Raw genomic sequence first — 19,028 nt, forward strand, 5'->3', positions numbered from 1 at the left:
TACTGTCTGTACCTCACTAATAGACCTTTTCCTTGTCAATATTTCTTTCATAAATTTTGCATATGAAGGAATTTGTGTGATTAATTCAGTGAAGGGAACTGTTACCTTCAAATCTTTACCATCTCCAGTAACTTACCAAACTTCTTATCGAAATTTATATTCAAGTGACGATTGGGGAATGGAAGTTTGATAATTGTCTTTTGAGCATTGTTGCTCTTGTCTGGAGTAGCCACCTTCTCTGGAGTCGTACCCTGCAATGTAGAATTAGATATGTTAGTACTATCCTTTAGCCCTGCAGGGCTATTAACTACATTGTTTGGTTTAACGGAATGAAGATTAGCATTATTTAATAAATCAGGTTCATCAACTCTGGGCGTAGGGGGCCCTTCATAGTTTGAACAACACCTTAGAGTAATTGCATATGCTTGATCCGTAGGCCTGGTCGGCTGTGCTGCAGAGCTCCCTGTTGGTGGGCTTGTAGAGTAGCGGAAAGTTGCGCAATTTAATTATCTACAATTTTATTGTGCGCTAGAATTGAATCAATTGTCGCATCTCTACTCTTCATGTGCTTCTGCATATTAACCAACATCGCTCTAATTTCCACCAGAGAAGGGTCGGAAGATGAGGAAGGTTGTTGCGGTTGGTTCTTTTGGCCAGCATTGGGATGGTAATATTTCTGCTGCTGTTTGAATTGGCGCCTATGGTTCTTGTGGTGGTGGATTTTGAACATTAGTACTCCGGTAGGAAAGGAACGGATGGTTCCGATACCCGGGATTGTAGGTGTTGGAGTATGGGTTATTCTGCCTATAAGCTTGAAAGACATTAACTTGCTCCATGGAACTCCTGCAATCTTGTTCCCAATGACCTAAAATTCCACAATTTTCACAAAAAGCCTCATTAGAATTATTATTAATCGCAGAAACATTAGCTACATTAGCAGTGCTAAGATTATCTAATTTTTGGCATATAGAGGTCAGTTTAGCTTGCAAAAAGGATACAGAGTCAACATTATGTTTCCCCTTGTTAGCAAATCCTCTAGGATTGCCATATTGGGAATTATGTATTGCCATATCTTCAATAACCTGACCTGCATCATCAACATTAAGATTCATAAATCTCCCACTAGCTGCAGAATCTTAAATTATTCTAGAGGAATTTCCAATGCCATTATAAAAGGCTTGGATTAATTGCCATTGTGCTAAATTATGGTGGGGGCACTACAACAAAAAGGTTAATTAGTAGCACCAAATTAATAGCACTAATGATAAAATGCTATTATTGTTATCAAATGATAGCACATTATTTTTAAGTGCTGTTAGAAAGATGCTATTAAAATCACCTTAGTTTTCATCATAGTTTTATATAGCGTTTAGGAATAAACGCTGTAAATCAAGTGCTATCAATTAAAGTGGTTATATATAATAAATAAATAATAAAAAAAAAGTATTCCTATTTCTTAGCCTAATTTCCCACCAAACTACTAGTATTAGAATACTAGTCTACTACTCACAATTACCCACGACTTCACTGCTCCCTCCACTTCACAAATTTTTTTATTTTTTTTTTGTTTTGCCACTAGAAACTTCAGCCTTCAATCCCAATTTCCCCAAATTGAGTTCCCTTCAATCCAAATCCAAATCCCAGTTTCCCTAAATTAATTAAGGAGTTCCCTTCAGTCCAATAAATTGTTAAGCAATTCCTCTTCTCCGGCAAATTGTGGGTAGTTGAGCAATTCTTCTATTTCTGCAAATTGAGCACTTCATTGTCCTCTCTACTGGTGTTTGCGGACTTCGTTGATTGAAATTATCAATTGTGAGTATTTTTTTCTTATGTAATTGCATTTTTTAAGTTTGAATTTGCTGTTCTTCATGGGTCAATATTCAATGTTTTTGGGTTATGCTGTTTATAGGACTTTTAGTTATGAAATTTGCAATTTTGATTAAGGTTTTTTGAGGTTTAATCTGAATTTGCTAATTTGCATGTTAATAAATTGTGTTTTGTTCCATTTTATTCTGGTTGTTTGATATTTCATTAGGCTTATATGACCCCCATTGCCTATTTAATTGAGGTAGAAGGCTAGCATGTGTTCTAGTGTTATATTTTGTTCTTAAAATGGAGAGGATCTGAATCACACAAGGTTCCGTCCGTTTGAGAAGAGTAGATTTGCTGCAGTAACTGAAAAAATTAGGTAGGATTAAAAATTCAAACTTTCACATAATCATAAGTGAATACAACAGAATCTTAGTTTAGATGTTTCTTAAAAAAAAAAATCTTAGTTTAGATGTTTAGGGTGCGTGTCTCTGTTGTATATTATGATACATAGTCATTCAATTGACAAGTTTAGTCATTTGGGTCGTTCAACAATCATTAGCTGTGGATCATACATATCTATGTAAGTAGAAAGTATGCATGTAGGTACATATGGTTAATAATCAAATTAATTGCAATAAATGGAGAAAAATACAACAGCCAACATGCATAATTATTGAGTCAAAAATCATGAGTCTGTTAACTTGTACAATTTTTTTCGTGAATTTATCTGGTCATGTCTATACCATGGATTCACTAAAAGAGTACTAAATGTAGGATTGGACCAAAGTATCTATGATAATTTGCAATAACTAATTTAATTGGGCACCAAAAATACTTGCACAACTACTAAAACAATAACAAGATACATCACAAACATGAAGTTTCTACTTTGTACACTTTCTAATTTTCTAGCTTGCTCTGAAAAACTGAGTAAAATAAGGGGAAGAGAAACCCGGACCCACAAATGTAATCAATCATCAAGATATCAAATTCACTATTTCCTGAGGTAAAAATTTCATTATTTTTCTCATTAAATTTTGATTAGTTTGTTAAAGACACGTGTGAAGATGCCTTATATGTAGTATAATTAAATATGTTAAAGTGATGCTGGTTGTGAAACTTTGAAGTTAAAATACATTGATATTGGTGTTGCCTTTGGAATATAAGCTTTACATTAATTTATATCGTTCTCACACTGCAACTCTTTTTTTCCCTATCATATTCTCTGGGAATTCAATACTACAACTCTGGGAATGTCATGTTGCTAGAGGTATATTGAACCTAATGGAGGTTCTATCTTCCCACTGGAACTCTTTCTAGCACTCTTATGATGAGTCTTATAAATTATATCATACATATCTAGTTGTCTAACAACAGGATTTAGCAAAATTACTAATTGAAGTGGTTAGATAACTATAAAGACAATTATTTGAACAAAATAGGGGCAAGGTATAATGTTTCAGACTCCATCCCAAAGTTCCTTACATTAGTGTTGAAAATTTTATATTGCTATATTGTTAGGTCTTAGTTGAGACGAATTATGCTAAATCAGTTTTTACTATTTATTATATAGGGAATAATTGCATGCCAATTAGCTTTATCAGATCCGAGTTATAGAGTGGTAGCTACTGGAAAGGTGCACAATGTTATCAACGGTTCTGTGGTACATAATAAATCATTACCATCGGGTTACATGTGAGTTGCAATAGATTATACAACTGAGGAGCATACACCTTTGCCCGTCCCTCTCGATGATGGTGAAGCATTCGTCCTTAAAGATGCCATAAACACAATCGTATTGTGGCCCACACATCTCATTATTACAGATGTTCCGGTATAAATTCATTTTTTTTTTTAATATTATTTCTTGATGATTGCCACTTTGCGTTTTTTGGTCATAAAATTTTTACAGTTGTTTTTTTTTCTAAAAAAAAAAACTTTGGATTACTAGTGTTCACAGGGTCATAAAAGTTCTTCAGATCCCAAAGCTAAGAAGACCAAAGCTTCTCCATTGAATACCATATTAAGAAATGATGAACCTTCTCATGCATCATCTGAATATCAACCACAAAAGTTGGATGATAATATTGAAACAATCCCATTCCCAGACACCCTTCCGGCTGATCTTCAAATAATGCACAAGTACACTTTGAAGATGGCTCAGAAAGAACAAATTCACATCCTTATTGACATGGGAATTCCTGGTCAAAATAATGAGATCTTCATAGGCCGTGAAGAAATTTTTCAATTTCTTGCCCAAGCAAAAATTGGTGTCTGTCATATCGTAATTTACATGTCGTGAGTGTTTATTAGCTGTTTGTTTATACTGTTTTTTTTGTTGTTTTTTTTAAGGAAATATGTTTATGTTGGTTACATGATATATTTAGTTTTAAAGATCCATTTAGTCATATATCTTTCATGATGAATTCGTAGGTTATTACATCGTCGTTGCCAAATGCTTGGTTTAGTGGGTTTATTTGGCTTTTTATGTCCAAGTGGGATATCTCCCGTAGCACAATTTAAGAAGGGAGAGATAAAGAAAGTTGAAGAGGATCAAAGAGCTTGTTCTGAATACATCAAGAATACATTATTTAAAGTTGAGGCAACTAAAGGAAGGGTCTTCCTAGCACCGTATAATGTTGGGTATGTATATTATTTTTTTATATTATATTTGTCCATGGTGAATAATTTAAACTACTAAGAGTTGGTTTTTACCCCTTACTACATAGGATTCATTGGGTGTTGTGTGTTATTGATCCGTATAATGACATCGTATATTTTCTGGATCCTCTACACAATGAAAATAACAAAGGCACAGGAAATGGAATTGGAGATGATTTGCGTTCAATTGTCGACAGGTTAGAGACTTTTTTCAATTTCTTTTAATGAATATTGGTGCAAAATTCCTCTAAAAAGTGCCAGATTTTCATATTTTTAGGTTGAATGTATAATTCTAAGCTCATTGTCATTTTCTTGTTTTAATTTCTTATATGCTGCTTCTTAAGATTTGGCATGTGAGTTTACTCCTAGATTTCTAATAGTTTTCTAACGAACAATTTGGTAAGAAGATGCCTTGTTGAGTTGTGCAATTATATACCATAGGAGTGCAGACAATACAATATTACCTTTAGTTGTGCAACTGATGTAGTGTCAACTCTGGCAGAAATGGTACGGAGTTGGAGAATTATGTAGGAAATGTATAAATAAGGACATAAGTGTAGTGTAGCATCTTTTATTTCATCTACAATGGTCATCTCATCATCGATCTATTACTTGAAATCAAGTGTAAAATGCAAAGGTTAATTAATGCAATTTTCAAGGTGACATAATCAAGTGTGAAATGCAATGGTTAATTATTGCAATTTTGTTGTTATGCAGAGCACTCTTTGGTTTTCGAAGTGAAAAAGGATTGTTAAAGAAGATTAAAATGAGCACCAAGTGGGTGCAGATACAAGTATGTTGTATGACTGTAATTTTTGTTATATTTTACAATTTTTGAAATTATTTATGATTATTTTTTTGTCATGATTATGCAGTGCCCACGACAAAATAATGGCGTTGATTGTGGATATTACGTTATGAGATTTATGAAAGAGATCATTGACCATAAGCAAACCTAAATTTTTGAAGATGTATGACCTTTTCTTTGTTTTAAACTTAATATGCCTACATTTGATGCTTATTATGTTAATCAAAATTCTTATTTTATTTATTCTTTTTTGTCCGGTCTTATTTTATATTTTGCAGTACTTTCATGATTGCAATGTCTCAAGGTATGATCAAGAACAAATTGATGAAATCCGAACTCAATGGGCACGTCATGTTCTTCTCATGTGAATATGTGGTTGATTCACCATGTATTTTAATTTGTAATAGGCCACAAATTTTTAATTTAAGAATTTTGTAGTGACTTAATTAGGGTATGTATATATTTGAATTGACATATATTGTATTGTAATTTTTTCCCTTTCTTGGAGAGTGTTACCAAAAATGACTATTAATATTATTTGTATTTTATGAGACCTTAAGACATTTATTTCATTTGGAAAACTAAATTTAGTTCTGTTCTAGATCTTGGTTAGTTTGTACTGATTTGTTTAGCTACATATTTATTAATAATTATAATTAATGCATTATATAGATTTTGAATTTAAAATATTTAACAGCGTTTTCTAATAAATGCTATTGATTAATTCAAAATAAATCAATTATGAATGTCATCAACCTTCCCACCATTTTAATTGATTTTACAGCGTTTTATATTCACTGCTGCTAAATTGAACACTATTAATGGCGCTTAACTTAAGCGCTATAATTGTTTTAGCAGCGCATATATTCAATAGCGCTTTACAAACGCTGTGTTTTATAGAAAAAAAACTCTGTTAATTAATCCTTTTGTTGTAGTGGGGCATTCTCTTTGTAAGTCCTTGAACCTCTCCCAAGCCTCATATAAGGATTCATAGGCTTCTTGGGCAAAGTTCTGAATCGCACTCCGTAGTACGGCTGTTCTCTCTGCAGGATAATACTTGTTATAAAAATTCAAAACAAGAGTTTCCCAGTCAGTTATACAAAGTGCAGTTCTATTTAAGCCATTAAACCACAATTTAGCTTTTCCAGTTAAAGAGAAGGGAAATAAAATCTCCCTGATTTGGTCTTGAGTGACCCTAGCTTGCCTGATGGTATTGCAATATTGACAATAGTCGGCAATGTGAAGATTTGGGTCTTCACCATTGGCTCCACTAAATTGCTTCCTCTCTATCATCGTTATAAATTGAGGTTTAATTTCGAATTGAACCCCATCAAGAGCCGGAGTGGGAGTGAGATGTGGAAAATCTGAAAGCTTTAGTTGTGAGTAATCACTAAGATTCTTTGGAACCGCCATCTCTGATTCTGCGTCTGATGATACCTCTGAATCGCTAGAACCAGTTGGAGGATCGCGGTGATTATTATTATCATCACAATAATCCGCCAAGATTTGCTTGTAGAGATTTTTCTGTCTATGGAAGGAACGTTCGATCTTAGGATCAAATGGGATGTACCCTGATCCGGAACACCTGGGAATAAACAAAAAACTAAAAGCAAATGTGAGATTTGCCTCAAAGAACTAACGTTCTCTGAGACAAAAAGAAAATAACCTAAGACTACAAAAATAATCAGAAATAAAAATAAAAACCGTTTCCCCGGCAACGGCGCCAAATTTTGACAGGGTAAAGTCGTATCCCCAAATCAAAAGTAATTCCTAAATCCTCTAACTAATGTAGATAGGGAAGTAGGGTCGAATCCACAGAGAAACGGATCTTTCTATTCCTAATTAACTAATATAATCTAGATTATGAGGTAACCAATATTTATATTTGAATAATAAACTACACTACGGAGATCAAGAATAAGAGGAAAATAATATATAAAAGGATCTAGGGCAAAGGTTCACCAATAAATAATATTCCAGGGTAGAATATAATAATCATTCATCAATGCATATATTAATCAGATTATAAAGGGCTTTCGCTACGTATTATAATCACACAATTAATTTACCGGTATTAAATCTCATATTTCGAATCTTGACCTAACCATTTATAAATTAACCTGCCTATTGAAACTAAACCTAAACATCAGTTCTCATCTGTCGAATCTTGAATCAATATTGTCAAACTCATGCATAAAAGATCAGGCCTAACCTAGTCACAGAGCATTAAATCAATCAATAGGAAATTAATCTAACATTGACAATTAATAATAATAAATTACCCCTTCATATTATTTATGGATCCCCATAAACCCTAGAAATAAAACTATTCACACATAATAGAAACTAAACTAATCAAAGCACTAAAGCAAGACATGATTAAAGGAATAAAATAAAAAAACTAAGATTAAGAGAAGAGAAATCGTTACCAAAATAAATCTGGAATTAAGAGTGGATTAAGAAAAAAGGTTTAAGAGAAAGAAATCTAATAAAACAATTAAGAGAGTAAAAGAAAGAGAGAGAGAGAGAGATAGATAGATAGATATCCTAAAATCGTATTACAGAGGAGTATTTATACTCCGTACAAATCCTAAACTAAAACAAACTTAAACAACGCTAATTGTCTCCTAATAATTACACGCGCCCGATTGGGCGCGCCTTTTTGCTCGTCAGGTAGAATCTCGCGCCCGGCCGGGCGCGCCTCCGGGCGCCAGCCACTTTGGCCGGGCGGCTCTCTTGGGCCATAAATTGGACCACGATTGGGCTCCAATTCTTCGGGCCAATATGGGTTTCCTCTTCCGGTCTTTATTACTCGGCCCAAATGCCCCGATATCACCTATACCGAGCCCTTAATCACCGGTTCGATGACTCTAACCAGCCTTTGGCTATCAAATCCGGTCTTGCTTCTCCTATGCTCGTGATTGCTCCAAAATATCTCGGGAAAATACTCCAAAAGTGTAATTCCCTGCAAAAGTCAACCAAATCTACGAAAACACTAGAAAACACCAATTAGTAATAAAAGTGGCTCTAATGAGCCAAAAACACTACTAATTATGACCAAGGGACGGGGGTAAAATACTATATAAAATAGACACATCAGCGGCGACGACTCGAGCTAGAATTCGCCGGCTCTCCCCGCACCTCAAGTCTCGTACAGGTACGAGAAGGAATGGGCTGACCCTGTAAGAAGAAACAAAGTAAAAAACAATCAAAATAAAAGCAGTAATGCAAAAATAAGAAGGGAAACTACCTCCAAAATGGCGGCGTCGCGACGACATGTAGCCACATTCCTCATCCGAACGAGCTGGCTCCGGAAGGCATCTATGCACCGTGCCATCGCCGTGACTACCTCGCGCGAGAACTGTCAAGGAAATAAAGTCAGTAATGATGCATAACATATATGGACAAAAACTGCAAATAAATAAAGCTTACCCGAGTCTGGTGACGAGGAATCGACCGCTCCACGAAGCGCTCACCCTAAGAAGCCGGAGGAATCATCTCCTCGATCGGCCCGTATGTCCCTTGATAATGGATGGACATACGAGGTGGCACGAACTCAGTAGGTCCAGCCTGACAAAAGCAAATCAAAGTTAGTAAAATATTAGTTGGGGGCTACTTAACGGAAGGTAAAAGCTGAAAATCATACCGCCACCTCCTCATCTAGTACAGGGACTGGAGCTAACAATGGTAGTAGCTCCTCCTCATAGCACCGCCCAGGGATCGTATAAGATCTCTAAGGGGTACCATCTTTCTCTGACATGCTCACCAACCTCGTGGCGTTGAACATGTGACGCGGTGGAGGAGTAGGAACGACGAAAATGTCCGAGGAATGCTGAATAGCAACCCTCTCTCAAAGATATGCGACTTCTCCATATATCCCAAAGAAATTGCGACGCTTAGTAGTATACTGCGCGGCTAACCTAGGGACAACCAAGCCTATCCACGGCCGGTACTGCACGTCAGGCTCCTGCATAGAACGCCTATCAGATAAGAATACATCGATGGTAATGCGAAAGTGTTCAAATATATAAAGAACCGTACCGAGATGATCTGATCTCGGACATAAGCAGTAGACATCCCAGTACGACGGCCTCTCTAAGAGGCACTCATTGGAAATCTACGTGGTGACTGTCTCACCGGCGTAACCGAGGGAAAGTACTCGTAGAACCAGAGCTACAAAAGGCAAAAAGTATCAGCAAGTGCTAACTAAAGCTTAAAGCTAAACTTTATGGGAGATAAAATATACATCTACGACTCTCCAAAAGCCGGATAGAGTGACGTTCCCCGTGAAGGACCGGTGTCGACACGAGTCTCGTAACGCTCGAACAAAGTCAGCATAGGCCAAGTTGGCCCAGTCATAAGTCCTGATCAAGTGAAGATCACGGACTGCCGGTAGGTAGTAAAGCAGCACTCTACTACCCTTGTCAGGGAGAATGTCCCTGACAGCAAAATAAGCACAAAGATGCGCACCCTCTGCTCTCTAGTGGTCGCATCATCCTCGAAAGCCGCTGCTAGAGTCGAATGGCGAATCCCCTTGGAGCTAAACTCAGTCGACTCTACCTCAGCACGAGCCCGAACAACAATCGAACCTAACAACTCCTCGACCTCAGAGGAAAAGACGGTGATCTCGTTATCGAATGGAAGCGCAACATAAATAAACTCCAGTCCCGTAATAAGACTGACGTCGGTCGGGGTGACCATCATCTGACACAAAGGAAAGTGGAAGGTGTTGGTGGTGTCCTAAAAGAACTCCACCAAGGCACGAGCCACGTGCTGACCCCGCTAGAGGCAATCATGGCCTCCGAGGTCTCAAGAAGTGCAGTCAGTCCGCAAGACTCCCAGAGAAGTCTCACCTCTCCGTCAATGCCTATGTACATCTTATACAGGTCACCTAAGGTGTGGCAGCCTGAGCCGTGGTAGCGCGTCCTACCAATTGTGATCCCAAGTCGCACCCTCTCAGAAATATGGTGGACAGGGGAGAAGTACAGAGTCCGTTCATCCCACTCAGGGAGGGGACCAAGAGAAGTGGACGGGTCGGCGTTGTCCTCTATGGGTTCATGCTCCCGTCGTACGTCTCGAGACCGTGAACCCGAACCTCGTTGTCTAGCCATGCTACATTGTGAAAAATCATCATAAATTAAGGTTCTATAGTATCTAAGGTTCTCCTAGCCGCATGATACTATGTTCGCAAAAAAACAGAGTACGTAGCACTAAAACAGAGCACAAATTCAAATTGAGCATATACGGCATTTTTCAAGCATTCAAAAAATTTCTTGAAATACTATGGTAATTATTGTGACAAATTGGACAAGAATTGCTAGCCAACAATGGTGATTTGTTCGTTTCTTCATCAAATTGAGTCAAACAAGTCTCAAATTACTCCCAAGGCAATATATAAACATAATCAAGCAATTTCATGGCATAAAATTTGACAAACAAAGTGAATTAAGCAATTCAAGTTTCGAATTCAAGAAATTTGTGAACAAACATATGCAAAATTCATTAAAAACCGGAGTGATTTTGAAGAAAACTTACATTGATCGGGAAAATGGATGAAATAAGCTTTAATTTGCAACAAATTCGAGCGAATTCGGTTGAGAAACGAGCAAGAACGAGTGAATTGAAGTTACGGGCGATTTCTCGAGCAAAAATCAACAGTAGCAGCGAAAATGAAGAAGAAAGGGGTATATATGGACATCCCGACTCTAGCGTCAAGCGACAGGCCTTGGCGCTAGACGATAAGGCTTAGCGCATGGCGCTAGAGCCAAATATGTGGCGCCAGCCATATTTCAACGGCGACAGACTGTTCAGCTACTCAGTGCGGTTATTTCGACCTCTTACAATATTTTGGGTTCCTTGGTACGCCAGTTAGCCCCACTAAGAAATTTGACATGATTTAGTAATCGGCTCGATTACAATTGCATAAAGTGATCTATCTGATGAATGATCGTCTCACTTAACTTAAAGCGCCTAAGCATTGGCTCATCGCAAGGCACCGACATACTGGTTCATACAGCAAAAGAACCGACATACTGGTTTAGAAATTCAAAAAGCACCGACATACAGGTTTAAAAGCACAAAAGCATTGACGTACTGGCATAGCAGAAGCAAAGTTCAAGCGAGCTTTTCAAGATTGACAAGCGTGGATCTTCGGTAATTTTCCTCGGAATATTATCGCAAAAAATGAGGATATCTTCAAGCGAGGATGTCTTCGACAGCATTCCCTAGCTTGCGGAGAGTTGTCACAAACAACTGGAGGTGATTTCAAGCGAAGTTGTCTTCGATCGTGTTCCCTGGCTTGCGGAAGATGGTCACAAAGCACTAGAAAGTGGTTTAAAGCGAAGAAATTTTCAATGGGGTTCTGTAGCTTGCAGAAGTCTATCATGGAGGAATTGGAGGCAGTTACAAGCGTAGCAGTCTTCAGGCGGCATTCTCTAGCTTGCAGGAGGTCGTCAAAAATACAAAATACAACAATGCAGCAACAAATCGGTTACCTCTAGAGACGTGTGCTCGATGGTGCAAGATACGCGTTTCTTAACTCTTTTATCTGATTAACTAACGCTAGTTTGTAGGTATCGGCGTTGCATGAATGATTTAGAATCGCAGAACGTTCTGAATCATTCTCCGTCCCTATCGATACTTTGACTTTTGTATTCGAAACTTGCGGTTCTCCAAACTCAGTCAAAGTGGGGGCTTCTGTAGACACCCATTTGTGTCTCCCCAAAACCAAACCCAGTGATGATTACCTTTCACGTCGAATCATAATCGAATGAAATAAAAGTGTGGAATGTCTAATGTTGCGGATAGTTTTAATTTATTTTCTCTTCTCTCTGTTTTTAAAACCCTATTTTAAAAAAACAGCCAATCCAGCTTGGTTTGGTCATGGAAAGGGTCCAATAATGTAGTAGTTGGATGTGGCTTGAAAAGAGCTTTCCAATAATATATTATAAGCCCAATTCCGATGAATAATGAGGAAGTTATGGCCAAATTACTAAACTAGGCCCGGTTTGATCTTTATATGCGGTCCAATGATCTAGAGGAGGCCTAATATGGATTTATCATTCCTAATGCAATTAGGATTAGCTTTAGTCTTCAAGATTCTTTGAGGAGGTTCTTTTCATTCCTAACTCAATTAGCATTGATCAATTGACATTCGTTGACTTTTTAGAGTTTTAATCAGAATAAAAGAGTGTTTTTAAGGAAAATACAATTTTTCCCTTCTTTACAGTTAAATATTATCTGAATTGAGAAAACGCGTGAAAAAATTAAATAGCGCCTGACGACAGACATTAGCGCCTGGCGCTAACATTTTTTCCTCATCGAAACTCTAATTTGTTTTTTTATCCGTTTGGCTGATTTTCTCTATAAATAGCCTCCTAAAATCTCCGTTTTTCATCAACAATCATCAATTATCATCAATTCTCATCAACTCTCTAGTTTTCTAATTTTCCTCTATCTCTAAGCTAAAGCTTATTCTCTCTCTCTTTTCTAAACCAACCCTTTTTACATACAAAATTCCGCATTCACAAGACCAAGAAACACCTAGCCAAGTTCGAAGTTGCCTTCACCTTAGACGTGAAAGGTTTTGATTTATGAGGGTTTATTTGGTCCCAAATCTCTCTTTCAATTATTTAATTTAATTATTTGATTTATATTTTCCTTGAAGTTACTAACGCGTGAATTTTGTTATTAGAAAGATATACGAGGCATCCAAGTAAGTGCTTTAATGGTTTTATTGATATTATGATGTAGAAATCATGTCTAGGTTGATATTATGATTCCTAGCGTCATGTTAGGGTGTTTTGATCTTCCTAGTATCATGTTTAGGGTAACAACTAAAAAATCCTAATATCAAGTATGATTAAAAGTACGATGCTTCCTATTTTCTTCCTTAATAGCATGTTAGTATCATGTTAGGGCTATATATTTGATCCTTTATGTTTAATGACATGCTAGGGTTTGTTATTAATCTTGTTAGTATCATGTCTAGGATCTTGCTATTATTATTATTATTATTATTATTATTATTATTATTATTATTATTATTATTATTATTATTATTATTATTATTATTATTATTATTATTATTATTATTATTACTATTATTATTACTATTATTATTACTATTATTATTACTATTATTACTATTATTATTATTATTATTATTATCATTATTATTATTATTATTATTATTATTATTATTATTATGTTGCTTGATATTATATTTATTGTTATTTCTTGATCACACCTTTTATGGATGTTTAAAGAGAATTGGTACTTGTAATCACGCTTAATAAGATAATTAATAATCTTGTTTAGGATTAATATAATTATAACTTAAGTGATCACCATTGATAGTTTTGTTTGTGCATTAATATTCAACCAACATAGACTAACAGTTTTAGGGTTAATCCTAATGATTGCATGTTAGTCAGAAAGCGCACATGATTATGATCAGAATAAAGTAGAGACCTATTATTAGGGCAGGTTCAATCTCTTTTAGGTTGGATTTGTACCTTCATCCCCGAACTACCAGTCATGGTTCCAGACCTATTGGAGTTGACGATCTCTTGGATCGTTAAGGGGTGTAACCTTCACCTCGTGAACGGTTTACAAGTTCGTAAAACTTGTTGGCGACTCTTTTGCTCTAACTTCCTTCCCTTTGGACGCCACCGTACTTTAGTGTATGATCACAGTGGGGTTCAATCTAGGGATAATGCTTGAAATATTCCCTACAGTTTTAAATTATCGCTTGCTTAGTTTTCAAAAACTGTTTCAACAATTCCTTGTCTGCATCACTAATATGTGGATTAGTGAGTAAGCCCACAAATGATGATATAGTGTGTTTATCAGCAACAAACTTTTTGATTCTCGTTAAACTGACAAGCTCTAAAGCTCTCTTAACATCCTTTCCATCTATAAATCCTCTAATGATGGTATTGAAAGTGCATTCATCTGGAAAGCATCCATTGCCCTCCATATTCTTCAATAATCCATCAGATTTAGCTAGCAACCCTTTTTCACAAAACACTTTCATCATTATGAGTAAGCATGCATATTATGCAGCCCTTTAGCTGTGAGATAGGAAATGTGTTAAGCGCTTCTCTAAGGCGATTAGCTTCACACAAACAATCCATTAGGATACAATATGTAACAATATTAGGAACCACTCCATTAATCTCCATTTGCTTCATTGTTGCGATTGCCTCATTTATTTGTCTATTCTTACTCATGCCATCAATCAATGAATTCCAAGTGATTACATTTGGCTTTAGTCCATGAGCTTCCATTTCCTTGAAAAACTGGCGTGCTAGCTTCAGCTAATTGACTTTGCACATCCAACTTTTTAGATCTGCAATAGCCATTGAGTAAGATTAGGGGTTAATCCGGTAAAATGAATCTCTTGAAAGCAGACCAAGAGCTTTATCCTACTTTTTGGACTTGCAATAGCCATTGAGTAAGATGTTGTAAGTAACTACATCATGTTTACAACCATTTTCAACTATAAATTCCATAATCCTTTCTGCCTCATCCATCTAACAGAGCACTGTAAGTAATGATATCGGGAACCAAACCACTCTTAGTCATGTTTACAAAGATGTCTCGTGCTTCACCAACCTTACCTTCTTTACAAAACATGTCAATAAACGTGCTATAGGTGTAAACACCAGGAGTTATGTTGTTCCCCAATATCTCAATTAGTATATCTTGAGCCTCTTTCCGCCGGCCCAAAGTGCACATACCTCGAATTAAGGTATTATAGGTAACAACACCAGGGTTAATTCCCTTGACTTTCATCTCCTTGAAAAGGTGGAGAGCCTAAGGTAATAATTGGACTTTACATAGACTATCGATGATGGTGTCATATATGACATAATTGGGCATACAATGTCCATAAGATTCCATATTTCTAAGGAGATCATGTAATACCTCGTATTTTCATACGTATTTTTCTAATTAATTAATTAATTATTATTTTCTAAAAAGGGTATTTTAGTAAATTTATTATTTGGAGCCAAAATAATATTTGAATTTTGGCGCCAAAAGTATTTACAAAATTAATCATTTTTTTGGATAGGATATATTATCCATTTATCCTATTTTAAAAACCGGATTATTCACATATTTCGGATATTTTAATTAAAGAAAAATAGTATTTTATTAATTATTTTATTACGGCTGAACTTTTCCAGTAGTTAGCTAGGATATTCTGGGATTTTTCCATGTGTGGAAAATTTGATTTTTCTTGATTATTTATTGGTAAATAATTGTTATTTAATTACTAATTATTTATTCTATATTTTTATACAATTATTTTATTCCTTAAAAACCGAGCAAAATCTTCCTAAATATACCTAGAGGAATCCGAAAATTTGAGCTATGGTCAGCTCAATATTTTCGGCCCTCTTGAATTATTTTGGGGGAATTTATTTGGTGAAATTATATTTTTTAATTATCTCCTAAAATCTCTTATTTTCCTTAATTCTAATTCTCCATCTTTTTAATATCCAATCATCATATTTTCTTGCCATTCATTCTTCTTAATTATTCCCCAAGTAATTCTAATTTCCTTATTATTTTTCATGACATACATACCTTCCATATTCAATTATACACAATCTCTTTAATATCAAAACTTTCCTTAATTCTTTTCCTCACTTCTCCAAGTAATCTCATAAACCCTACTTGCCATAATTCTTCCCATATTCTCTTGCCATAATTCTTGCATGAGCTAGCCTATAAATACCCCTTCATACCTCTCACATTCTTCACACCAATTCTCTTCTTTTCTTCTCCTCTTTTCATACAAATATTATCTCGTTTATCTTTGAATCCAATTTCGGGCACTTCTGATAAGTTTTGGGCTATTGACGTCTCACTGAAAATTGTTCATCTCGAATAATCCTTGAGGTTAGAATCAATAATCACCCAATTTAGAGTTATATTGAAGGCGTTATCGCCTCTGCAAGTTCTACCTATTCTTTCCAACAAAAATTCAATTCTCTTTAAACCTATTCCTTTATCTTCTTAATGGTTAGTTTTCCAAAATACAAATACCTATTTCAAAGCTATAATTTTATATAAAAATATTATTTTAAAAGAGTTTTATAGTCCATGCACATTAGATTTGAGTTTATGTTGTGATAACCTTATGGTTATGTTATTTCCAAGGTGTATTCGTGATTGAACTTTCAAAGTGCGAAGTGTTGATTGATATTCAGAATCAAGGTTCTTGAGGTTTTTTTTGTGTTGTTTTTCTAGCAAGGATCAAGGTTTTTTTTTTTTTTTTTTTTTTTTTTTTTTTTTTTTTTTTTTTTGAGAGTAAAGGATTTGATTATTACTATGGGATAAATGAGAATTTATTTTGAATTTTTATCATGAATATTTGGAGGATTTATGTTATCAAGTCTTTCCTAAATTTTGGAATATGATTTATGTTGACCAAGGAAATATTATTTGTGGTAATGATGAGCTGAGTTGAATTAGTTTTATATAAGTGTTGGAGAAAGGTATGTATTTTTTTTGAGAGATACGAATTGGATATTAGCATTAATTTATGATCTTTTGTATCTAAAGGTGGAAAGTATTCCATATTGTCTGAGGATGAGTATTGTGGTTATTATTTAAAGCTAAATGGATGATGATTCAATCTTTGAAGAAACTTAATACAAAAGTTAGAGGATTTTGAGTCAATTCAAGTGAAAGGATGTATTTGAGATAAAAGGTATTTGTTTTAAATCGAAGTTTTTTTTGAAGAAATAATATCTTGTAAAGGGATTTATTGAAGTTAGTTAAAGAAATTATTGTTTGGATGGTTACTTAAAGGATTTTACTCTAAGGGATTGACATCAAAGTTAATTGATATAAAGAAGTTATTAATGATGGAATAATCAATGATTGCATTGAGATATTAATGAATTGCATTAAAGATGAGTTATGAACTATAACAACCAGATTGAGGAATTTGAAGTTATGAGAAAAGATGATAGAGTTTTTGAATGTTGAAAACGAATTATTATGAAGTGACCAAGAGTTAATAATTACGATTTAAGGATGTATTACCGGGATTTATGAATGTGTTGGGGAAGTTGTTAATACTTTTGGAAGATACCTTGAGATAAGTTACTAATTTATGAGCAATAAGAAGGTCAAGATAAGATGTGTTCCTTTTATGCTTGGTACCCATGAAAGTGTTTGCTATAAAGTTGAATATGTCATTATTGAGTTTTTTTATGAAAAAGTAAGACTTTTATTGAAACAAGTATTTTATTATAAGTATGCAAAATGAATTTTCAAATACACAGTTTTCAAAATAAAGTTTTGTATTCTTTGTTTCTAAATAGTTGTTTAGATTGAAAACTTTCATAGATTCTTAAAAATCTTTTATTAAGCATTTTAATTTCAATTTATACCTTGTAATTATATATATATATATATATATATATATATATATATATATATATATATATATATATATATATATATATATATATATATATATATATATATATATGAGACTTTTACAGTGTTTTCAATGATTTCTCCTAATGTAAGTATTTTAAATTGTTTTCGAATGACTCATAAAATATTTTACGAGTTTTCTCACTAGAAACTTTTGTAAATAAATTATTTTAAAACCTAAGCTCTTTGGATGTTTGAAACCTTTTGGTTTTCCTTACTTTGCTTGATGATTTTTGATAAATTGTTAATATAGTTTATTTATTTAGTGAGCTAATGTGTTGGTCGAGTTACGGGGGCGTAACTCATTTTAAGGGGTGTGGAGGGCGATAGAGTTTCGCGCATCTACTTTTCGAGTCATTTTTGAGTGATTTTGAGTCTTTCTTGAGTTTGGTGGGAGTCTTGAGTCAAGTTAGGACTGTGCATGAATCAATAATTTTAAAATTATTTTCGTTTCTTTTTGCTAAGTTTCGCGTCGAAAATTATTTTAAGGGGGGTAGACTGTAAAACCCCGTATTTTATATTTTCCTAATTAATTATTATTTTCTAAAAAGGGTATTTTAGTAAATTTATTATTTGGAGCCAAAATAATATTTGAATTTTGGCACCAAAAGTATTTTGAAAATTAATCATTTTTTTAGATAAGATATATTATTCATTTATCCTATTTTAAAAATCGAATTATTAACATATTTTGCACATTTTAATTAAAGAAAAATAGTATTTTATTAATTATTTTATTATGGCCGAAATTTTCCTATAATTAGCTAGGATTTTTGGAGTTTTCCATGTATGGAAAATCCAATTTTTCTTTATTATTTATTGCTAAATAATTGGTATTTAATTATTAATTATTAAATTATTTATTCTATATTTTTATACAATTATTTTATTCCTTAAAAACCGAGCAAAATCTTCCTAAATATACCAAGAGGAATCCGAAAATTCGAGCTATGGTAAGCTCAATATTTTCGGCCCTCATGAATTATTTTGGGGGAATTTATTAGGTGAAATTATATTTTTAATTATCTCCTAAAATCTCTTATTTTCCTTAATATCCATTCATCATATTTTCTTGCCATTCATTCTTCTTAATTATTCCCCAAGTAATTCTAATTTCCTTATTATTTTTCATGACATACATACCTTCCATATTCAATTATACACAATCTCTTTAATATCAAAACTTTCCTTAATTCTTTTCCTCATTTCTCCAAGTAATCTCAAAAACCCTACTTGCCATAATTTTTCCCACATTCTCTTGACATAATTCTTGCATGAGCTAGCC

At 34.4% G+C, this 19,028-nt stretch overlaps 1 protein-coding gene across 1 annotated transcript; it reads left to right on the forward strand.

Annotated features, from left to right (window-relative positions):
• Positions 1-1,328: 1,328 nt before the first annotated feature.
• On the forward strand, positions 1,329-5,882 carry LOC110734025. Its single transcript, XM_021914082.1, has 8 exons — positions 1,329-1,812; positions 3,386-3,646; positions 3,764-4,110; positions 4,246-4,455; positions 4,542-4,670; positions 5,191-5,266; positions 5,349-5,444; positions 5,560-5,882. The coding sequence occupies exons 3-7, from the start codon at positions 3,947-3,949 to the stop codon at positions 5,430-5,432; spliced, it is 663 nt and encodes a 220-aa protein (XP_021769774.1). The 5' UTR covers positions 1,329-1,812; positions 3,386-3,646; positions 3,764-3,946; the 3' UTR covers positions 5,433-5,444; positions 5,560-5,882.
• Positions 5,883-19,028: the final 13,146 nt, after the last annotated feature.

The sequence above is a fragment of the Chenopodium quinoa genome, unplaced genomic scaffold (genome assembly GCF_001683475.1).
Source record: "Chenopodium quinoa cultivar QQ74 unplaced genomic scaffold, ASM168347v1, whole genome shotgun sequence".
Classification (NCBI taxonomy): Eukaryota; Viridiplantae; Streptophyta; class Magnoliopsida; order Caryophyllales; family Amaranthaceae; genus Chenopodium; species Chenopodium quinoa.

Excerpts from the sequence above, each read along its gene's own strand:
- LOC110734025 (XM_021914082.1), top strand. The coding sequence starts at position 3,947 with ATGCACAAGTACACTTTGAAGATGGCTCAGAAAGAACAAATTCACATC. Across the intron at positions 4,111-4,245 it reads CATATCGTAATTTACATGTC|GTTATTACATCGTCGTTGCC; the intron begins GTGAGTGTTTAT and ends ATGAATTCGTAG. Across the intron at positions 5,267-5,348 it reads CCAAGTGGGTGCAGATACAA|TGCCCACGACAAAATAATGG; the intron begins GTATGTTGTATG and ends ATGATTATGCAG.